Source organism: Passer domesticus, chromosome 1 (assembly GCF_036417665.1).
Source record: "Passer domesticus isolate bPasDom1 chromosome 1, bPasDom1.hap1, whole genome shotgun sequence".
Classification (NCBI taxonomy): domain Eukaryota; kingdom Metazoa; phylum Chordata; class Aves; order Passeriformes; family Passeridae; genus Passer; species Passer domesticus.
In genome coordinates this window covers 69599128-69624067 of record NC_087474.1, presented here as the reverse complement: position 1 = coordinate 69624067, position 24940 = coordinate 69599128, and the positions used below count along the sequence as shown (strand labels likewise).

The following is a 24940-nucleotide window of genomic DNA, read 5'->3' as shown; positions in this document are numbered from 1 at the left end:
CAGACAGTTACGCTTCTGTGTTCTGCATTGCATAAATCACCTGACAGAGTTTGTTCAGTTTACATGCCAGCAAAGTGGACATCTGTGTTCGAAGTTTAACCTTAGAACACATATCTGTTACCACAATCTTCTTTTCCTTTGGTGATGCATGATCTACAACCACAACTGAACTAGTGATCTTCTCCATATTTTTCAATAGGAAGGATCCAGTCTATTGTTGCCTTTCTGCTTGTCCACTGCCTTGCCTGTCCTTTTTGGTGCTTCTCACACCAGTCCTCTCTGGCTGCTCCAGGCAGTGAGATAAATGACTGCTTTGTAATTGCACCCTCTACCTCTTTGAATTGTGAAGATGTACCATCCTTCCTACTACTTCTCTGAGGATGTATTCTTATCCTGGTCTAATGAGGTTATTAAAGACAAAATGAGCCTTAATATCTGGGAATAGTATTTTCTAGACTCATATAAGGCACATAGGTACATGGACAAATTGATTGCCTCTACAGTGGATGTCTTGTCCTCAGAGCTATTGTCTTGGAAGTAGTCCTTAATATTTCAAGCAGTATTTCCCAATTTCCTAGATATATTTGTCAGACACAACCCAGCTTCAGAATGGCTGTTTTCTAACCATTGTAGTATGCTTTAGGACCTTAAAGATACAGGGAAATTGATTTTAACCATTTACAAAAGGTTTTATTTTGCTAAAATATTTTTAAAAATATTTAAAAAACAAAACTCATAATCAAAGAACCCAAAGCCTACCACTCCCATCTTCCACCAACTTTCAGTATTAGAAACAAAGCACAGTTCTTCTCTTAAACTATGGGAAAAATTCCATTTGTTTCTTTCAGGTTGCAGTTTTAGAAAGGGAGGGAAAGGAATAGTAGAGAGCTGTCAGTGACCGAATGAAAAGTCCTCTTCCATACATAAAAATTCATTGAGAATAAAACTGATAAATTTTACCAAATCACTAAGAAGCAGAAAGTAAACTACAAAGTAACTCTCTAGAATATAAATAGTGATTGTTTTGTTTAATTTTGATTAAAATTTTTTAAACAACTTCATGATGGAAGTATTAAAAAATATATATTTTACTGTAAATTCTAATATGTTAGGACTGATCTATCTGTTGTTTGGCAGAATGTAAAATGCAAAATTTATAATTTGGCATTTCACTGTGAAATACATACAAAACTTTTTTTATATATTTTATAGAGAAATATATTAATTTTTCAACAAAATATATATTTATACCTTCATATACGCACACACACGTATGAGACCCGGTCTTACAAAAAATATGCTCCATGTCTTTCAAATCACATCACAGCTTTGAGGGAAACTGAGAGTTTGCAGGTTTGAACAAGTCAATAATAATAAGACAGTTTAATATTGCGCATTAATGAACTAGAATGAAAATAAATGTCAGCTGAATAATCAAATATTAATATAAATAAAAATAATAAAGATCAGCAAGTCCCACCCACACACTAGTGCATGCAAGTGAATGAAGCAGAGAGGACAGCGCTTCCCACAATGAAATCCAGGAACAGGTTACTGCTTCACACTACATTCTATTTCTGACAAGTCATTTGACAATATTGTGATTCAGGATCATATGCATTCCTTTTTATACATTACCATAGCATGATCTGCTAAGCTTTAAAAACAGTTCTTCTGTGGTTTTTTTGTCCACTTCGTACTATATGTTCTATTTTGTATCAATGGAGATAGAACATTTTATATAAATAAAACATTTTATATAAATATATAAAACCAGGGAAAGGGCTGCTTTTCTTTAAGGAGATGATCAGGTTGTCCAGGATTTTTTGTGCTTACAGAAACAGGATTTCTCAGCTTGTGTCTGCATGAGATGAACTACAATGTGCATCATTGTCTTCACCTTCACGTGGGGTCACTTCCTTCACCTCCCTCTGTTACTAGCCTCAAGGCACATGTTGTCTCATATCCACATGCATTCTGTTATGCCTAATTCTATGAATAAAACCCATGTTTGGAAGATGGGAAGTGAAGGCCAGAACTGAATTCACACCTAAAGAAGGCAATCCTTATGCAGATTTTCCCCTTCCTGCCTTCGAATGGTGGCTGTAGAAAGCAGATGCCTTGATTTCTTCCATTTGTGCAAGTCTGTGTTTATAGATAAGATTTTGCAGGCAATACCACATTCAGCTCCAACTTTATGTGAGCAGATTCTATCTACTGCAGCAGGTTCAGCAGGAGGATTATGAAGCAGCTTAGATAGACTGCAATTGAGTGCTCCAAAATTAGTAACACTGTAAGAGATGGAACTTTGCCTCCAAAATTTCTCTGTTTTCCTTTTGGGTCTATTGTGGTGACAATTGCTGCTCTCTGGAAGAATTTGAATTAATCTCAGGGCATGGTGTTTTATGTGTCCTCTGTTTGGAAAAGCCCATTAAACCTTTCTAATGAAATGAGTGCATATCAGTATTTTCACACAAATACATTTCCAGAAGAGGCATGTTTGCCATTTGAACTACTGCTTAAGAAACGTCTTCAGTATCTATTAGCAACTGTACAGACAGATTTAAAGTCAAGAACTGAATTTTCACAATTTGAACCTGGAGCTTCTTGATTAAAATGTATTTCAATATAAAAGAAATCTGCAGTGGCTGACTCACAATGGCTGGGTTTGGAAGGTTTGATTTGCATATCACCTAAACTTGCTTTTGTCTTTGCTTGCTTTTACGTGAGAGAATGCACTATGGTTCTGTAAATCCTTTATAGATCTTCTGCGACAAGTTAATTTCATTGCCGTCAACCCAATGGAGTGGCAGAAGTTGAATCCCAAGCTAATGTCTGGTGAGTATCAAGATGGAGAAAAATCTCAGTGCAGAACCTCATATAGGCAATACATGCAGTCCTAGGATCCATACACATCGCATTTCTTTGTAACTTTGCTCTGAACCTTCAGGGGAGCTGCAAAATATTTGGACTATCTTTAGAGTACATTGAGAGACAAAATATTACCTATTCAGAGGGAAGAATTCCGATCCCCACTTTACTCTGTTCTGCACTGGCAAAGTGCTTTCTTCCTATGAGACATCTACTCTATTTTACTCCAATTTTTACTTATTAGACTGTGGCCTAGTCTCTGCTGCTGAAACCTATGACACAGTTAGATGGTACAGGGCAGTTTGGGATGCAAAGAACAAAACTTTCCTTCATTCTGCTTTCAAATAAGTCAGGTCATTGTCACTGCCACTGCCAATGATGTTCTCCTCTGTATTTTTTTATACAAATAAATGTCATGCACTTATATTGGCATTATTTGGGAATCAAAATATGGTATTGGTTTTTTATGGCATATTACCCCTCCTTCTGAGGTCAACAGGGGTATTCACACAAGGAAGGAATCCAGGTCTGAGCCTTTTATTCCTACAGCATTCTTGTTTTAACCAAACTAAAATATTAGTCTGTGCTTAGATGATGTTCAGTTGCAGCTGAGAGATGATTGTTTTTCTTTCAGATTCCATTCACATGACTATTTTTTCATAACTGATATGTGTTAATTTCTACTACATGCTCTCAGGACTACATCATATGAAAAGTAATATTTAGATAGCCAAATATATGACACAAAAAGCAGATGACTATCACACATACACATGCTTAAAAGTCTAAGAAATCACATCTCCCTGGTTGCTCATATCTTTCCCTTTCATTGTTTGTGTTGGTTTACGTTCAGTAAATACAACTGCAGATCTTTGACCTGTGTCACATGTCAAATAAGGATAAGAACCCTCAATAAAGGAACTTAGTTTTCAAATGTAAAAGAGGAAGACACCTAAATCTCAACAGTTTCCTTATATATCTTTGAACTACCAGATTATGCAGCTGTATGTTCAAGGGATAATTTGTATATACAAGACCCCATTAATGACAATTAAACAATATGTATGTGAAAACTAAAATAAAGTTTTTGCATTTTGCCATTTACGCAGTTTTCAAGAGTAGTTGAAGTGAATATTGAATATCTCATCTAAGGACATTAAGATACAGGACTGCCAAAATTCACTAAAGAAATGGATTTTATACTATTTTAAACTTATAATATTTTTCTAGATTCTAGTTATTTTATTCTGTGTGCTGTTTTGCTTAAACCAAATATAATAGAAAAACTAGATTTTAATTTTTTTTTTCTTACATTGCAAATCCTGGGAAAATTGTAATATCTAGAGTTTAGATTTGGAAACATTTAACTGCTTCATTTCCATCTGAATCAACGTATAATACCATCTTTAATCTTTGCTGTATTTATCACAGGAAATTTTTTGCTTGAAAGATATACTTCTGGGAATATATTAATTGTCCTGTGCCATAATATCACTTCTGAAAGGATTAAGTCTTTAAATATTAGAGTTCAGTAGGACTGTTCTTAATCTTTGCTGTAATAATAAATACTGAATGTCAGACCTTTTCAAAGATCCAAATTGGAAACCTCGTTTATCTCACTAAAATGAAGGGAAGCTCCACATGTGTACATATGAAAGTAGGGAATTGTTATCCCAAATATAGCTTGCAAAGATAATTGGAAAGGATTAATTTACTTCATGTGGCTTTCAGGGACATGACTAGTCTACTGTGTTCCCAGGAAACAAAGAGTTTGGAAATCTTTTGCTGGTGCTGAATTGTCTTCAAAGTTTGCATTCTCAAGTATTTTTAGGTTTACCTATCTTGAAGAAGTGATTCAACCCAAAACCTCAGGTTTTCCCTGTCAGAATCTTCTTCATACTGCTCCACACTTCTAATATGAAAATTTTAATATTAAATTTTTTGTCACTTTGTTTATAATACTTGTGGAATAGAATTTCTTTCAATAAGTTATACATGGGTATATCTGTATGTGTATAAATATAGATAAACACTAAGTTTTGGAAGACTCTGTCAATAGAATTGGCCATGTTATGGTTGGTTCAAATGTGCTCTAGCAGGTACAGTTTGAGTCAGAGAGACTCAGAGAGAGAGGCTTTTTCCAGTCCTGGGTGGGAAGCTGGTTAATCAAGCTTCTGTACTCTTCATCTGCACCCATGGTTTTACCTGAGATGTATTTCCCTTGCTTGGATTCCTCCTACTTATTTAAAGCCTCTGGCTCAGCACTCTAACACTGACCTATTTGTCCATGGCCATTTATTTCCCACTGCATGGCAGTTCCATAAAGGTACTGTGCAAGCAATTCCCTTTCCATCATATTGCTAGCTGGAGAGAGCTGACATGAACCTTCTAGGAAAGCTGTGATACAGTGCAATATCCACATTCACCTGCAGCCATCAATTTTAAGGTGTTATCTCTGAAAAGCAGAGGGGATTCAGCGGATGTGCTGTAAGGGAATCAATGGAATATCCACTTTAATGCTCTCCTGAGAATGAAGGCATGGTCTGCAGAAATCCAGTCCAGCGAGTATGCTAACACCATGGTGTTTGTGGCAGCTGGACCTCCTGTGAGATGAGACTCTGCAGAGTCTCTGTGGCATGTTGTGCCAGGTTGTGCCAGGTTAGTCCCCACTCAACAAAGAGCTTTTCTAGAAAGGAAGTCTCCAGGACACGTATTTAGTCGTGTAGCTTCAGGCAGCCAATGGAGTCCCAGAATTCAATTTGGAAACTCTTCATCTCTAGGGTTGCAAGAATATCCTGCCATGTGGGAATATCTATTGGTCTGGTTGATGCTGAGATACCAGCGTTCAACTTCTACAGACACAGATCAGATCTGCATTTATCCCTGAATGGGAATCTGCTTGAATGTAGAGAGTAGTTTGCTTATCAGCTGATATTGAGGGATATGGAGCCAGCCTCAGCTGCAGACTCAAGGAACCACAAAATAATGAGTTTCATATGTGGCTTTGTGAAGTAGTGTAAAAAAAAAATATAGCTATACAAGAGTGGCTATAAGGCTGTGAAAGAAAGTCTTTCTACCTATGAAACACCTACAAAACATCAATAGGTGATTTAAGATGTTCTTTGATAGGAAAAATTAATTTGGATAGTATATTAATTTATTGAATTATTTAATTATTATTTATTAAATGCTGTCATATACTGTATGATAGTTACTCAGTTTTAGTTGTGCAGATTTCATAATCAATGGATTTGTGTATTGCAGAGTCCTGTCTTGAACTGAAAGCTCAAGAATTAAAAAAATATATCTTTTCACTCATTGAAATCCAGAGGTTGTTAGGCAGCCAGTTTTGAGGAAATACAGGTAACTTTGTTTAGAAAATCTTAGGTAGTGCACGGCCTACACTCATTCACAAAAATGGCGTCATGAAGGATGAGAAATGCCTCAGATCCTCAGAAATCCAAATCACCAAGTGCTAGTCGTATACCAGCCCTGTGTTTTACTATGCCATCAGCAAGCCACACTGTCTGTTCTGTGGAAAACTGACTGCAGCCTTTTGTTCACTGTAGGGGCTGCATCTGTTCCTTCACTCTTGTGGCCACTCCTGGTCTTCTCCTCCTGAGTGCCACTCTACAAGTCTGGACACTTCCATGCTTGTTGTCAATGCGCATGAATGAAGTGGCATTTTCATACTGGAATACAGTCAAGGACCCTTAAAGCAGAGGGTTGCAAGTGTGTGAGAGAGATATGTTATTCCCTAATGCCTTATTACCATCCCATTTGCAATTCAGATCAGCTCTAAATTGACTGAAATTTTTAAACACATAGCAGGCAGTTTAAACTAATGATTGTCTGGAGGTTCACATCTGACACGAGCTAAGCTTTTGCTCAAAACAAATTGCAAATAATTCCTTCCTTAGAGTCAAAATGTCACTTTTTTACACAGTGCATTGTTGCCAGATTTTGTCACTTTCATGAAAAGAAAAGCCACAGCAAACCCCACAAAAAACCGCTGAATGTTCTGAATTAGACAGCCGGGCGGCACTGGTGTTGGTTCCCCCACCCCCCTATTTACAATAATGTTTATGTGTGCATGGATCCCTGTAGCATGATGGAAAATCCTTCCCCCTGCTCCAGCTCTCAACACCACTCAGCCTGCACCACATGCCCTGGGGGCAGCAGCAAGAGGCTGGAGCTCCCAAATAACCCTTGCAGGGAATGGGATGCCTTGACCACTAGCATCTCTGTCCCCGTAGCTGCCAGGGTGAATGATGGACTCCCTTTCACCCCAGGCATCCTGCCTTGGCCCTCCTCCCTGCTGCCAGTTTGCCTAGGTCCACAGTGTGCAGTTCCAGCCGCAGTGCTGTAAGTGAGGGTGGCTCTGGTGTATTGTAGGGATGATGAGCACTGCACGGAGCGATGGACAGTGCTGAACCTTGTGCTCTTCACTGAAAAATGCCCTGTGCTGGCACAGAGCTGAAGACATGCCTCTTCTTCAGGCCCTGGAGATGTAGTAAAGTGGGGTTAATCCTTAATTGTTTCAATTTTTCTGTACTTTGCAATGGCTGCCTAAAGCAGTATTTCAGAGTTTGAGTTTAATTCCACAAGGATTTCAAAGTCTTTAAGTTTGATGATGATAAAAAGGGAAGCTCTTTGAAAATATCCAATGGGGTGGAAATGGTGTGTTCAGTTTGTGTTTGAAATTGGGTTTGCCTTGAAAGAAATATGCCATCTGAAGGGACTTGCTGGAGAAATCTTAAAAACTTACAACCCCATATACCTAAATGCAAATAGAGAAGTATCTGCCAATTTCTAAAGAGAAAAAGTTTATCTAGAAAGAAAAATAAAATCCACTTTTCTTTGATGGAATCCTTGTGTATTTCTGCTTTGTAGAAGCTAGCCAAAGGGATAAGGTTTGGGTCAGTCTCTGTTTTTTTCCCACAGGGTTACTGGATCAGCTGTTTGTTGGATGTTACATGTATGTCTGTATTAGTTAGCTGAATTGTGGCTCTTTTTGAACTCCAGAAAAAGGTTTGTTTTTCAAAAATTATGAGAATGAATCCTCTAATGTTCATAGCACTACTTGTTGCTATTTGTATTTTCATCTTGAACTGTGTATTGGTACACTTTGTACAACATTTCATTTCTCAAAAGCTTTTGCATAGCTCATACTTAATGTTTTCTCAGTCTCTTTTCCCACTGAGCAATATTTCTTGAACTGTTAAAATGGTGATTTGATGGAAATTTTCTCATGAAAGTATGGTGATTATCTACTGAAACTGTAATTCCACTGAAAATCTTCATTTTCTTGCTGAAAAATGTGAATCCAGAATGGATTTCAGTCCACACATGGGAAGAAATCCTGAAACATTGTTTGATTGGCTTGAATTAAGAGTGTCTCTGTATTTGTGAGGAAGTAAAAACTGTGAGGAAGTGAAACCAAATGAAAGGACTTTTCTTTGCTAAATGTCAGCTTTCCTACTATACGGTCATTGCATGTGAAAAATTGCTCTCTTCTTCTTTTTTTTTTTTTCCTTAAAGGAGATGGTAAATATAAAAAAACCCCCAATTTCTTAACCTTTTCTCTTTTCTTAACTTTGTGATCTTTTTGGAAATATCTACCTGCTTAAAACTAGCTCTAGGAAAGAGGTGCATATGTATTACATTTTCCTTATGCCTTCAATATGTACAGTTGAAATGTGATATACTTTACATTTAACAAAAACCAGCAACAACAAAGAAAAGGATCATTTTACAGATTATGTATATGGATTAGTATAAAATAAGTTTCTGCTTTCAAAATAACCTTATAAGTACCACCTCCTCCCAATATATAAATCTATTTTCTTGGAGAGTAAATTTAAATGCAGTTTGCCCAGCTGCAATTAAGTATATGTAAAAGAAATATTGCTGATTGATTTTAAGGTTATAACTCCAACAAAATTATCTTTCATCTCTGAGGCATGAAAAACCACTTTTCATCTTTTTATTCGCTGGAGGGAAGGAATGCCATCCAGAGGGACCTTGAGAGATGAGCCCATGAAAACCTCAGGAGGTTCAACAAGCCCAAGTGCAAAGTCCAGCTCCCGGGTCATGGCAATCCCCAGCATCAATCCAGTCTGGGGGAAGAATGGATTTAGGGCAGCCCTGTACAGAGGACTTGGGGATACTGGTGGTGAAAAAATTGAATATGAGCTGGCAATGTGCCCTTTTAACCCAGAAAGTCAATCACAGTTTTCATCAAAGGAAGTTTCACTATCAGGTTGAGAGAGATGATTCTGTCCACTCTGCCCTTGTGAGATGCCACCTGGAGGACTTGGTCCAGTTTTTGGGTGCCCAGTACAAGTACTGTTAGAGCTGATCCAGAGGAGGGTCACAAAAGTGATCTGCTGGCTGGAACACCTCTCCTGTGAAGAAAGGCTGTGAAAACTGGAGCTGTTTAGCTTGAAGAACAGAAAGTTCCAGGGAGAACTTATTGTTGTCTATCAGTATATAAAGGGTGTCTTGTCCTGTAGTGAAAAAGGACCACAGTTTTAGACTGAAAGAGGGTAGATTTAGATCGAATAAAAGGAGGAAAATTTAAAAATAGGGTGGTGAGATGCTGAAACATTGCTTAGAGAAGCTGTAGATGCTCCATTATCACAAGTGTTCAAGGTCAGGTTGAATGAGGCATTGAGCAGCCTAATCCAGAGAATGACCCAGTCCACTGTATGGGGGCTTGACAAGATGATCCTTCCAACCCAGACAATTTAGTGATTCTATGATTCAGTGCATGCTTTGGAGGAGTTTCTTGACCATCTCTCCAAACATGAAGTACATGTACTACCATTCTACAGCTTTGCTCTGCTCTTTGCCCTGGTAAGATTTATGCCATGACAATAAAATATATATTACCTTTAATTTAGGCCAAGACAGTATTCATAATGTCTTTGATAAAAAGGCTATACCGGTTATGGCATGGCTTGATATTAAGGTGATTTTCAGAGTATAAATAAGTACACAGGTACTTTTTCCCTCTCACAGCAGTAGCATACCTTTTTTTTTCTCAGTTATGACATGCACAGGAAGGGTTTTTTAGAGGACCAAAAACATCTGGTGAAGCAGTGCTATTATCTAACACTGTATTAAAAGCTTCAATATTTATTTTGGTATTTGTCTCTTTGCCTTATATTCATCTAAGCATTTCTTTCACTTATATGGAATCTCAGGTGAAAATGAAAATAAAAATAAATGGGTATCCTAACCTTCTTGAAAACTGTTTCTGATCCTTTTGCTTTACATTTTATATGGTGCCATACATCAAAAGCTAATCTCTCAATAAACTCAGCCTGTGTGTTGCACTTTCTTCCATCACACGGCCCTTGAGAGAGCATGAGAGTATTTGCTAATACCATGAGGTATTTTCTAGTACAAGATGATAAAGAACAGAATCAGTTTTTTTTTTTTTTCCTCACTTTTATGTGACAGGGACACAGAAGAACAAATTCCTTGCAAATAACACAAAAAAAAAACACTTTAAAGAAATGCTGAGCTGCTTATTGCATTAACATTGATGTGAGGACCCATGGTCTCTATTGCATGGGTCTCATAAAGATGCCATGCAAATCCAATCAATTCAAGTACCTTTTGTCATATTAAGTTATAGTACATGTGCTGTAGATCCAGGATGTTGGAACATCCAAAAGATTCTGAGGCTTTAGTTAAGCTTGGATAATCATCAAAAGCTTGGAAAGTTTTTTGTGTTATAAGAACTATTTTTATCCGTGAAATCGGGCTGGAAATCTCCCAAGACTGGGTCCTGGGGAAGATTATTGTTATTTCAATCATCTGGCTAAAGAAAGAGCCTATTGTCATGTGTGATTATTGGCCTAATCCTGCAGACCATGCACAATGCTTTCAAACATGAAGTCAGTAAAGGTAAGCACAATAATATCTGTATATATATTTCAGGAGCTATTGCTACCTCAGCCAAAGAATGAAAACACCAGCAGAGAGACAAGCTAATGTTGTGTACCATACTTTCCTACTTGTTTGAATTATAAACAAACAGAGCAGGACCTTGTTGGGAAGGGCTCCTTTTTTCTTCTGCCTTAGCGTACAGTAACAGTGAGTTGGATGATGAGTGTGGGTCTAGTAATTCTGGCAATAATGTTAAATATATAGTATTCTTATTTGACACTGAATGCTGGAGAGAGATAGTAATTTTGATGGATAAAAATACTCCATTATTGAATGGGAATATTTTTAGAGTTAGTTATTTAGTGCATTAATCAATTCCTATTCATTGAGGGAACATGCATGTTGTCCATTCAGTGTTTGCAAACTCCTGTGCAAGATGTGGTGTATGGTACAAATGGTATGAACTTTCAGCTTCTTTGATATACTACAGTGAGCACTCTTAGCATTTTTGATGACTCACACTGTCACTTGTGAATTAATAAGTGATCTGAGCTCTTCAGTGTAATGAACCCTATCATTTATTAAAAAAGGGGAAAACTGTTCCCATAATTAGTGTGGTGATGTTTGATAAGAAAATTCTGGTTTTGAGGGACTACTATTATTAAATATTGTCAGTAAATACTGTTCATTTTTATGCTTGGCAAAGCACTTTCTGATAGCTGACTTGATGAAATTTAGTGAAGAATTTGCGGCAAAAGTGTTCTTTACCAAATTTTGTCTACTATATTATAATTTTTTAAAAAATGAAAATATTGAGAATATTGAAAAGATGGGAATTTGCAGAAAAGGGTTCTGTCCAAGACATCTTCCTAAACTGCAGAATTAGTGTGGGATTTGTGGGTGCTCAAAAGATCATGAAAAATATTAGTGACAATGTAAGAAATATGGTCTTTTACTTCCCTCAATGCACATTAAAATTGTAGATTGGAATGTGGGCTCTGTGTCCTTCAAAATGGCCTTGCATTTTTTGTATGTTCCAAAAGTCAGATGGGAGAAGTCTCTGAATTCTTACATTTTTTCACCAAAAATAAGAACAATTTGTATGGCTTTCACTGTATGGGAAAAAAGATATAATTCAGAGGACATTAGGCACCATTGCTTGTCCATTTTTATTTACTTCCTGTAGCTGAATGTGTGGAAGGAAACAAAAAATCACCATGACAAAATGTAAGTTTAAAAATTTTTTTTAGTATTTAGTTATGGGGGATATATCTAAATACAGCTTTAAAATCCCAATAATAATAATGGATATTGTTAAAATGCTATCTGGTAGTCATTGAGTTATTTGGAGAAAAATAATTGGAGAACAATGGCTGACACTTCTGCTGTTTTCCAATACTGATGTTGAATTTAGCCTCATTCCTTAAGATGGATACGAACATGGAGAACTTCAAAAGAGCTTCATTACATTTTAAAACTGTTGTTTTTAAACCCATTTTAGCGCTTAATATAAATCTGTGTGTAGTCAATCTTAAATTTCAGTTGAATTGAGTATTGAGGCCCAACATCAGACTTGAAGATTTAGCAAAGTAATTTGCAAGTCATTAAGAACTTGTAACAGAAATAGTAATATATGTTAATAGTTTTACAGATCAGCAAACCCAGTAGTTTCAGTGAGAACTTATATGCCTGTGATGTTATTCCCATGCACGGTTGTACTACTGGATTTTTTTAGTGTATGGATATAAATGTAAGTATGATTACTGAGTTTACATTTATGACACAATTGGTTGTTTGTATAAATTTCATTTGTAATAAGCAGAATCTTAAATGTTTTAAAATGTGCCCCTCAGAGAATTTCTGTTGTTCAGAAATTAAATTTAGATGATCTGTGGTTTCTACACTGTCTATCCCTTGTTATCAGAATTGTGGATTGTCTTTGAAATTATATTATAAAGGTCAACTATATTGTACAGATGAGTTGCCGTGCTATAGACAAAACACTGGAGGCTTTTTGTAGGATCTCAAATGAAGAAGAGGAAAAAAAAAAGGATGATAGAAAGATTATCACAATATTACTTAAGCAGCTGATTATAAATGACATATACTGTCAATAAAATCTTCCCTTATTGGCTTTAAAATCATCCTCAAAATATTGTGTTTGCTCCAGTGGTTACCTATCATCCTAGAACCTAGAAACAGACATGAATCACAAGTCAGATTTCTATTTTGTGTATCTATGCTGCTCTGTTGAGTTCAGTGATAAATGCTCTCAGTGCATTAGCATAGGCTTAAACTTCCTACCACTTAGATTTCATGTCACTAAGTGTTATCTTAAATTTAGTGCCATCTATGGGAGTGTGAATATAATTTTAAAAGAGAACAGAAACTATATTTCAGCTGAGTGGACCTTTCCTTTCCATTCCTGTCACCATGCAGTCCTAAACGAACAGAAGTAAAGATAAGAACAAACTTTTAAATATGGTTAATTTGGCCATTGAATAAATAATTGGAAAACAAGCTATTTTGTGAAGTAGCCAGAAATTAATACAGTTGGAAAAAATGATTATAGATACCAGTTTCTTTTACTTAGAAAAGCATGCTTGTTTTAAGTTCAGTTTTATATAATGCAAGAGTTTGGCTATGTAATTTCTTGTTGGACAAAAGACAATAGTTGCTCAGGACTTACAAACACGCACTAATTAACAAAATGTTAGAATCATAGTGTCATAGAAATAGCTTGGTTTGGAAGGGCCCTTAAAGATAATTTTTTGATAAGGAGCTGATCCCCTTATGGTCAGGGACACTTTTTGCTAGACCAGGTTGCTCAGAGCCCAGCTTGGCCTTGAACACTGCCAGGGATGGGGCATTCACAACATCTCTGGGCAACCTTTGCCAGTGCCTCAACACTCTCACAGTGAAGACATTTTTCCTAATATTAAGGTAAGTATGTGTTTTTCCTACCAGCAGCTCTAAGAAATAGATTTTCCAATTGAATTGTGGCTTGAACATTCAGGGTCTGAAGGGTATGTCCATGGCAGGGCACTTCACAGGAAGGTGTAGCTCCAAATGTGTTCATGGGCCTCTATATCTCTCTGTCTCTGTGACAGCTGTGATGACTCAGAATATTAACCAGATCACATTTTAATGCTACTTTAGTTAAGCAGCTGCAAAACAGATAGCTTTGCAGTTGTTTGGATTTTTTTTTGTCATCCTCTTGTATCTTTCCTTATGAAATTAAAAAACTCACAGTTGTGCTAAAATAGGCTATATAAAGCCAGTGCATGCAAGTTTTAAACTGTTGTTTTAGCACTGTAGTTGTTAAGCAGTTAATGAAAGTCATTGTTTTAGATCTAGTCATATAAGTGTAAAATTATGAATGTCTACCCTTTTAATCAAGTTGCTTTCGAATTCTAAAGAGATTCTGAGGTAGGAGTATGTTCAGTGAGGCATAATTGTTTTTCCAGCTCAATACAGACTAGTCCCATTATTCATGTTTTCTTTTCAATAAGAACTCACACTGTAATTCTGAGCACTTATGATAATTACAAAGGACATATTTTCTTTTTCTTTTTCCTTTTTTCCCCTTTCCTTTAAAATGCTTCTTTTTCTCCCCTCCATTGGCATTATAACAAAAACCAGAATATTAAAACCATTTTAAATTCTAGTTGGGACACTTGCATTTTGCCAGGCAAATTTTACCCATTTTCTTCCTTGACTGTGCTGTACAGCTGTGTGTTGTTAAACTGCTGTTGCATATGCCCCAGGTTTTGTGCATTTCAGTGCTTAAGAAACATGTCAATTGTGACTGTCCTACAAGGAATTTGCTTACTGTAAAGGTGATTTTTTTATAGATTAAAATTGGGCTTAGTGTATACTTATCCAGAAAAAGCCTGAGGCAATCAATAATTGAAAACATGAAGAGATTAAGAGGCCATTATATATATGTACATACAATTAGAAATGCAAGTATCATCGCGTTCTTGGAGAAATGGCTAAAATGAGACCTTCCTAGCAGTTGGTATTGTCTAATCTCTTACATCAATGCCAATTATGGCTGTGCTTCATCTGTTATGGTAGTGAAAGGCTTAAGCCCTCAAACCCATATTCTCTGGTGCTTCACTCTTCCTCTGAACTGGCTCCAACCTGGAGCAATGCAGCTTGCTTGTCTAGTGGGAAGCCAGCTCCATGAGAAGCTGATTCAAAATTAAGCTTCTGTTTGCTAAAACTGTGTGATGAAACCAAGGCTGAATTTATTTATTGCTTAGAAAGACAACATATAGGTATAGTCTACAGTCAATGACTGTTGCAATTTGCCTTCTTACTTGCTGTGACTGTAAGCCAGATTTTTTCAAAAGTAGTAAATTGTTTTGATCTTTACAAATTTTCTATGTGTTACCAGAGTGTTTTCAAATGACTGCCCTAAAATCTTTTTGTCTCAACTGAAAGCGAATGGAGACACATTGGGTTTAGCACAAAAGACACCTCAGCTCAGCGGGTGCCTGTTTATGTCTTCAAAATTCTCCAAGTAACTGCAACCACCACATTGCTTGGGAAGAATGTGAAAGGTAGATGGAGATGATACGAATGCCCATCGTTGCTTTTTGAGACCTACTGAAATCAGTTGATCCCTTTGCCCTCAGATACTTACCTCTAATATAATGAACCTTCCTTTGGAAATGCCTTTTCTGATCAATATAGATGTAAATATATCTGTATCTCTGTTCTTAAAATACTGGATTTGTCTCCTCTCTCCATGAATTTCATGGGAAATCATAGGCTGTGTTAGCCAGGATGGATTTCTTAACCTTTATCTCCCCTGCTCTGACAGATTTTCTACCAAATAAAAGAGTTGATAAAAGCAGATTGGATTTCAGACCAAAAATTTTCTTTAGGGTAGTTTAGTGAGATTAATCTGCTTTTTTATGCCCCTGCTTTTTGTTTCCTCTCTTTTTCGAGGGGGTGTAAAAACCAATGTAAGTAAGAAGTCCTGTCATCAGTAACTGGAGATTGAGATCCCAAAAGAGAAGCTACTGTTAAAGGTATACACCATGCCATCTATCTTTTATTCACTGATACCAAGTGTTACTTGCTTTTGGATTTAAGAACATTTTTATTTGTATCTGCATCACATGTTCATCACTGAAATACTACTAGGGGAGGGGATTAGACAGAAAAGTGTATTCTTGTCATACAAGTAGTTGGTAATATTTTAAAGCACCATGTGGTGCTAATTGCTGCAGCCAGAATTCATACAAACATGCCTAAAAGTAACTGATGATAGAGATTCTGCACAGTGTGTGATTTTCATAAAGTGGCAAAGCATCAAGAACACACGATGAATGACTTCAGTACGTGATCAGGCCCATGACTACTCAACAATTGTTGTCGTGGATTAGGCGGCACTTCAAAACCTTGAGATAGTTGTCAATTTTGTGGGAATCTCGGCGGAGGCAGTGCAGCAGGTTGTAAAAGGCAAAGAGTCTGGAGTCCTCATCAGCAAGCTGCAGGGATGGAAGTCCGTCCCACGGAGTGTAAATGTCATTTTCGACCTCCCCAGAGTGAACCTAAATACACAAAGTAGTATAAATAGTAAATGATAGTGAGTCTGACTGGATGTAGAAGGCAGAATGTAAAATACTGTCCTTGAAGAATGATAGTGTATGGCTTCAAATGTGCTTTCTGTTGTGGCTCACATAATTCTGTACAATGTTCTATATCTTCATTCAGATTTTGAATGAATTTGTCAGATTTTTCAGTTTATTTTCCTAAAACATGTGAAAGGCATAACTGTTTCAGTAGTGTTTTAAGAGAAGTAGTGTATTAACCAGTATTCAGGGAAACCTGACTTTGCAGAGAAATCAATCCTTCCTTCATGCTTGGATTCATCAGGGACATCTCTGGCTCACTCCACTTTCAAAATTTTGTTAGAACTTGTTCTTGGAAGTTGTTCATGTGCAAGAAACAGACTAGTCTCAGCCCTTATCAGAAAAATCTCTCAATAACACATATTCAGAAGTACTGTCTCCATTAAAAAAAAAACAAACCAACAACAACAACAAAAAAACCCCAAAAACAAACTGAGTGATAAAATTACTTCTAATGTTAGAAAGCTACATGTGGGAATACGTGTAGTGAGTTAGTATCTGAGGTGAAGACTGGTTTAGGTCTCCTTGTTTGAAGACAATCATTAATTTTCTCTTATCACATAAATCTACCTTTCATAGAAGGAAGGAAGTCTGTGTCTATTAGTGCTTGTGCATTCATCCTTATTTCACACAAGTCATACTTTGAAAAGACATATAGGAGAGTATCTGTGGAGCTGCTATCATTCAGTTTAAGCAAAGGGAAAAAAATAGACCCACTATGACTTAAAAATATGGTTTGACACTAATGAATGAGCCAGTCTTATCTCTTTCTGTAAATAATGTGGATGAGAGGGTGGTGACAGGGCAACTGGAGCAGCACCTGACTTCTTACTCTTATCTTGGACCCTCAGCTGTGCCCTTTTTACACATGGATGTGTGATAGAAATGTATTTGATTACACTGATAAATGTATTTGTAGTCTGGATGGTATAAGGTTTCTGAGTGAAGAGACACCTAACTGAGAGACTGTGAGTGATCTAGTGGAAAGTGGTGGATACAGTGATGGAGGCACTCTTCATGCTGTACAGCTGCTCAGAGCAGTGAAGTCAGAACCTCTTGTCAACATCTAACTCGCTGACAGAATGATGAATTCACCGACTAACAGTGGCCCCTTTAAAAATAAACAAGCGAGAACTGGTTTTATTCAGGAAAGCTTTCAATCAATTAGTGGCAACAAGAGCTATTCAAGTATGGGTTTTGTGAGACAACAGCCTTGTCCAAACTCACAAGTATAGGGGGAGCCAAGTCTGACACAGAGTAGTGTGAAAAGAGAAATGAAAGAAATCAGGGTTACTTTGTATGCCATATCTTTGCAATAGCCCAGACTTCCAGAGCTCTTTTAAACACATTATCTGTTTCCAAGACCTCTGCATAATACCTATTTGTATACAGATGCATATAAATAATCTGAAACATATATATATAAATGTGTGCATATGGAAAAAATGAGGATGTATCCTTAAATAATCAGGATTGCAAATTGAAAATACTCAAAGATAAAATGACCATAGTCAGTCCTGATGATTACACCTTCCCCTGAATCATAACTGGGAGTGTCATGGGTTTTTCTATGACGATCATATCACATTGTCTCTTTAGAAATTGCAAGATAGCAGAAGAAATCTGAAAGAAGAAAGCTGAAAAGTTCTCAGACTTCACTACTTTGTCTCCCTTTTTATCTTCACATCTATTGTTTCCTTTCATATTCCAGGTAGGAAGAGCCTATCAATGTACGTGTCTTCCTTAAAGCAACTGGCTGGAAGGGTGTTAAGGACTTACTTACCCGCCCAACTATTTTCTCCATTCCTTCTAGAAGTCGCTTGTTTTGTTCTTCAATCTCCACAGCCTTCGAGAGAATGGTTTCTGGAGCTTCTTTGATTCTTTGTACTTCAGAGGCCAAGTGGATCAGGGGATCATTCCAGGAACGCAGAACTCCCAGTATTAAATTCAGTAGGTCTTCATGCTGCACACCCATAGTAAAGGAAGGTCGTTAGAAGAAGAAAGCTAAATTTTGGTAAAATTAGAAGGCATTTAGAGCAGTGTCCTCAGACATTGTGATTTAGGAACTTACTCCAGGATCTATCACTGAATGTGCCCTATAGCCCTGCCTTAGATACCTCTTTGGAATTGCATTTTTGATGTTTGTCATTGGTATCATCGTGTTCTACCATACTTGCACGAGCTATTCTGCAATGGAAAATATAATTGAATACTCTCAGCATTAAAAACTAGCAAGCGTAACTATGTCTCATCTCTGTGAAAGCAAACCCAGAGCTCCTTATCTGATTTTTGATGAACATTTTAAAATCCACTGATTATTTTTATAATTTTTTTTTTAATCTAGTACTGACTGGAAGGTAAACCACCAAATAGCTTTTATTGCCTCTACATAACTCATCTGTCCTCCCCTTTGAACAATAGTGCTTCCAGCACTAGCTCTCTGGTTTTAAAAATTGTCCTTTCTTGTGGGCAATAGGAATTCATCAAGCCTATCGTTAAGTTTGTGGCAGTATTGAAGCTTTTCTTCTTTGCTAGATGCAAACCCAGGGCTGTGAATTCTATTGCTCCCACTAGAATTTCTAAATGACACAGTGAGAAGCTGGTGATAGTGTGAGATTGAGAAGATATCACCTCCATCATGAAACTCATAGAGATTTTGCTCTGGAACAGCCCCATCTTTACAGCTCTGCTTATTTTTTTCTCCAGCGAATTTTCAAATCGTATCTGTGAGTGTAGACTGAATGAGATAATCTGCACTGAAGTTCATAATTATTATAAATGGTGTATGTATGCCTTGTGTTTCTATTTACACATATTTTGCAGATTTTCATACTAGAGTCTTTGTATTTGGATGATGATGTGACCACTTTAGCCTACTTGTAACAGAAAGAATATCTATTAAATGTTTTTTTCAGTAATGCCAGTGTTTTGAGTTACTGGAAAACTATTTACCTCTGCCTACATACAGCAATGTGTTTCTATGTTTGTCAATACATTAACTGTGTATAAGATGTTTTAAGACAATGTTTAAAGGTTGTAGTGTTCTCAGCACTGCAGAAACATGGTAACTGGCATTGCTCCATGAGGTAGTATTTTAATTGGAATTAAGACACAGTGATTAAATGGAAAGGAAACAGGAAAAGGAAGGGATTATGAAAGTCACTGGTACTTATATATGCTTTATGATTTGCAACTTAACTTCTGGAAATGTTAAATCAACTTTGACTTTTTGGTGCTTTCCTCTTCCTGTCATTTTTACTCTGATTGAGTTGATCTCCCTCTCACTCTGAAAGATGCCTCACTATTCTGTAACCGTCCTTCCCTGCCTTTTCCTGCTGTGTTTTGCACTGAATTACACTGAAAGTGGGACTTACATGAATCTGCTGAGCCTGCTCCTTATCTTCAGGAGTGGTTAAAGATGCAGTGTGGCAGCTGTTGACAGCTTTTGCAATGAAACCCCGGCCCTGGGCGTAGCGTTCATCCTGCAGATCAGCATGGACAGGTGTTATTGAGACAGAAAGGTAAGAACTTCAGCTCAAACACCATGCTAGCTAATCGTTGTTCCATAGCTTTTATTGCTGCTTTTATGCTGTAAAGGTCAAAAGTTTCTGGTGAGTCTCTAGAGTGGAACTGGCACCCAGCAAAAACAAATGTTCCACAGATGAAGAATGATGGGAAAATAGAAGTGATGGGGATCTTAGCAATAACATTCAGGGCTATATACCAATTTGGTCACCATTGGGACTCTCAGCAGACGGCAGTCATACTTGTTTACTTATTATATGTTAACATATGTTTGTGATTAAAAAGCATTAAATTACAATTTTATATTTTCTTGTCCTCAGGAAAAGGCTACTTACAAATTCATTGAACATTTCCGAAGAGAGGAAGTGAATGTAGTGTGAAAGCTTAACTGCTCGGTCAAAAAGCTCCTCAAGGGAAAGCTGGCAATTGACAGATCCTTTGGGGCAGATTGGCAAAGAGGTCACTCCTTCCTTTGTCAGAAGCATGTGGGACACCAGAAGGGCCACCAGCAACAAACCTGTTCAAGTTTAAAACACGGTGAAATGAGCTCACTGACTTGCAGGTGTATTTAGAAGCAGCTGTCAGAGCCAGATGCTGGGTGATTTGGGTTGTGCTGTCACTCTGTACTGTCAGAGTACCCCCTGTGCTGGCTGCTCCAGCAGTGGAGGATAGACACTGTAATTCTATAATTCTTTTATACTTTGTCCCCTCTGTCATCCTGATAGTATAGCAGAGCCAGTTACAGAGTGTGAGGAGACAACGTAACCTGTGTTGTAGTGTACAGTGTATTCTCAAGTCTCTTGCTACGTGTCCAGCTTAATAACAGAGTGATAAACAGAAGAAAAAACAAATCAAAATTCTTCACAGTGCAAATATAGAGACATAGTTATATTTGCACAGATAATATAAGTTTGGAAAATAGATTGGTCTTTCTTTCTTTCTTTCTTTCTTTCTTTCTTTCTTTCTTTCTTTCTTTCTTTCTTTCTTTCTTTCTTTCTTTCTTTCTTTCCTTTCTTTCTTTTCTTTCTTTATTTTTTTTTCCTTTCCCTCCTCCCAGAGGTCCTTTTTTCCTTTTCTTCTTTGAAAACATTTGGAATTAAAATTAATTTTTGGGATGTTTTTGTAATCAATCTTAAGGGTGTGATTGTTCTGGGAGTTCCTTCAAACGATTTCCAGCAGCTGTGCTTCTTTACTTTTAAGAGTTTAACCCTAAATTTCCTACTTCTAAGAAATCAGTGATAGGTTTTGTCTTTTCTCCAGAGCTTCTGAAACTGATATAGTGGACTTCTCATTATCTAAAGCACAAAACCTCATCTGCTTAAAACTTTTCATATTAACTTAGCAGAATTAAGTTTTTTATTCAGTGAAATAAAATATACAGAGAAAAACAATGACAAATAATTAAAATATTTGGTAAATGCTCTGAGACTTTTACTTCTGGAAATTGATCTGTTACCTATATTGGTTCACTAGACTTATTTAAAATGCTCAATTAAAGTGCGCTTCATAAATCAACAAAACTATCCCTAAGGATGTCATGTGGTAAGTTTCCTTCTAGGTCTACATTCAAAAAAGGTGAATTTACACAATATTGAAGTAAGCCTTCCTCCTCCCCCATAAGCAAGGTACATGCTGGATGCTGCAGTTAGGAAAGTACTCTGAGGAATAACTTTGTGAAAACCAGAGACTTGTTTGTTTGTAAAGTCGAAGAACATTTTGAAAACATTAATTTCAAAATTACCACATCATCTCTAGATTTGTGGGTAATGACGTCCAGTCATAGCCTTCTGGTGGTGCAGCAGACCAGTCCAGATCCAAACTTTCATGATGTGACATCCATCAAGCCAATTTTTTGTGACATCCCTCAATGCAAAGGGACTCTTAGAAGACGAAAGACATCAAGCTCCTGTCTTCAGATTTTGCCCTTTCTGGAAAATTATGTGGCTGGAAGACGGTAGTTTCTAGATCTGTTACATTTCAGATGCCTCCTAATTCAATCAAAATGAAGTATAAAAATTATCAGCAGGTGAATATCAAAATTCTTACCTTTCAGTGAAGCCCCCCTGGTGCTCATGGTCAGCATCCTGGATGATGACTTTCTTTACCAGAAAGATACCTCAATACTTGCTGCTGTTCTCTGAACATACCACTTTTATATACACCATCCAGGGTCCATTTTGCATACATTCAGCAGGTTGTGGAGTTTGCCTCGATAATTACAAACATCGAATTGCTTTTCTTCCACATTCATATTCAGGTTTTTTTTGGTTGTTTTTTTTTCTTTTTAATTTTAGCTGTGAGGGGGAATTTCATTAATAAGTTGAGCTGTGGGATCCCAAGTATGACTGAATGAAGAGAGTTCCAATATTTTGCCCTGAATAAGGTGAAAATATCATTGATCTTGGAAATGTCCAGTTCTGAGACAGATATTCTCAGTGTTTCTAGCCTGCTGTTCCCACTCCCCATGATAGTCTTCTTACCTGTCCTTGTTGCTTCAGCCATCTAAGCTTGCTTACATTAAAATTCTGACTATTTGTGGGAGGGAAAGAGTAGTTTACGGTATCACCATTGAGAGAAATTGAACAGAAATTTATCCACAGTACCTTTATCTTGAGCTGAGGGTCCTGGAAAGACAGGTCACTATCTATAAGTTTATAGATATGACATTCATGATCAGCTAAAAAATATATTACACAGCACAAATCTTGGTGTAACTGATCCTTTGTCTGAGAGATGTTTAGAGAAATAAGCTGAGTTTTTATATTAAAAAAAAGGAAAAATGTAGTAGAATTGAAGAGGCAGAAGTTATATGTTTACTTCTTAATCTGAAATGTCTCATGAATAAGTTAGCATTGCTTAAAAAAACAAACCCAACCTCTACAAAACCATGAAATTATTTAATATACTCAAAAACCTTCTGCGTAAAAGATGGGCATTTCCACCACATGCAAAACACGTGCTGTCGTCAGCAGTGAGGTTTGTTCTTGGTTCTGATGCATTTGTGGTAAGCTGCAAACCAGCCTGAGCAGGTTGGCCCTGTTTTCTTCTTGTGTGAGGCTCATCTGCATGAATATATTAGCAAATATATAACCTTTCATCTGCTTCTCGGGTCCATTTACCCATGGAGAAACTTTCCAAATTAGATGGTCATAATGAATAAGGTATACAGTGTTAATGAATTTTCTTGCCTTTAGACAACTTGTTCCATAGCAGTTGAATGGGTACACATGCAACACAGAATCCTTCTTTATTTCAGGATTCTTGAAGTAATGATGAACAAGGGAGAAGAAAGGCTAAGCATTTAGGGAAGACATTCCTTGGGAAACAAGATACTTCAACAAATAACCAGAATCGGTAACAGATGGTCTACCTTTTCTAAGTTCTAGGACTTTTGCTAGAACAGTTTCTTCTGCCTAGAGGCTGCACCTTTACTAGATGTTGAGGTTCTGCAGAGTATATGAAGCAGTTGTTGTCTGCAGCAGGAAAAGTGGCAATTTGATGAAGGCAGCAATATTAGAATGGGGCCACAGCAAAAACTCTAGCATGGATGGTAGAAAAAACTGCTGTCTTCTAAACTGTGGTTAATGGCTTATGAGCTTGATTTAATTCAGCTTCACTTGAAAACCTGTCCTAATAAGATTACTGGTGAGACTGAAAAATCCTGGTATCTTAGATTAGAAGAGTCCTGTGAATTAGATGAATGAACAGTTCTCAACCCACCTATTGCTCTTTCACTCACTAGTCTCCTTTTCTTGGCATTTTGAGGGTTTGGTGTGGGGCCAAAATAAGGCACTGAGTTAATTAATATTGGGGACTAAATAACGAAGGCAACAGGTAAACTTCCTAGTCTGTCTTTTCTGCTTTTGGACAGGAAGGCTTCTCTGAGGCCTGATGGCACCAGCTGAAGTCAATATCCTCATATGACTTAGCTTGGAGGATACCTGCCTCTTGCTGTGTAAATGTAGACAAGCACCTTAAACACAGATCACAAGAGAGTGGTTTATTTGAAATGTAGTAGCATGATGTTTTATTTAAAATATTCTACCACAAAATAATAAAATTTAATTTTCTCTTGCACCTTTCATCCTCAAATACTCTACAATCATGGATGGATTAAAATTGTCAGCAATCAAGAATCACAGGTAGGACAGAAGACGTTCTCTGTGAAGTAGATAAGTATAAAGGTGAAGTTTTTTTACCAGGTGTGAGAACTGACATAGAGGTTAAGTTTATTTGTGTCTACACAGGAAGTCTTGAGGGAAAAAATAAAATAAAATTCCTGATTCCCAGACCTGCACTTAAAGTAAAGAACATAATTTCCTACTAGTACCAAAGAAGAAAAAAGAGAGGAGAGAAAAAAAGAGAGGAAGAGTTACAATAACCAGAAATAAATAGTTTGAAGTGTTAATTTTCTTTTATAAATTAGGAATTTTGTCCTATTTAAAAGCTGAATAAAAACTTGAAAGTAGCTGAAAATGCTTTCTTCTGCCTTTTGAAAGTGACCTGGCTTTATATGCTCCAAAGACATAGAATATGGCATCCCATTGTCTCTAATTATTCTTTGAATCATGGAAAGGAAGTTCATTCTAGCCTCCAATAACCACCTAATTGCCTAATTTTAACAATAACTCAAGACAGCACTGTAACTAGCTGGACAGTTACCATTACTGAGGAAAACGTTTCTGGAACAACATGAGGAACTACAAAGCAGAGCTCTGAGTAGCAGCATGTTTCCATCTCCCTTGGTCTTTTACTTCTGCCTTAGAAATTATACATATATATATATATATATATATATATATAATTATTGTTTTAAAATTATCGCATTCCTTTTATCTTCTTTCCTGGAAATAAAATGAGCAGTTGTTACCACCCAGTGTAAATAATATACCGCAAGCAGGACTTATTATAGGCAGACTTTATTATATAGCTTTTAGCTCATTATTCATGCTTCATAGGCATTACATGTGATGTATCAATATTACAGATAACAATAT

General features: G+C 36.9%; 1 protein-coding gene across 1 annotated transcript; it reads right to left on the bottom strand.

Moving 5' to 3' along the window:
• Positions 1-16087: 16087 nt before the first annotated feature.
• On the bottom strand, positions 16088-20452 carry PRL (prolactin). Its single transcript, XM_064422634.1, has 4 exons — positions 20279-20452; positions 19793-19900; positions 18202-18381; positions 16088-16337 (listed from the first exon to the last, which is right to left on the bottom strand). The coding sequence occupies exons 1-4, from the start codon at positions 20426-20428 to the stop codon at positions 16146-16148; spliced, it is 630 nt and encodes a 209-aa protein (XP_064278704.1). The 5' UTR covers positions 20429-20452; the 3' UTR covers positions 16088-16145.
• Between the last annotated feature and the right edge of the window lie 4488 nt (positions 20453-24940).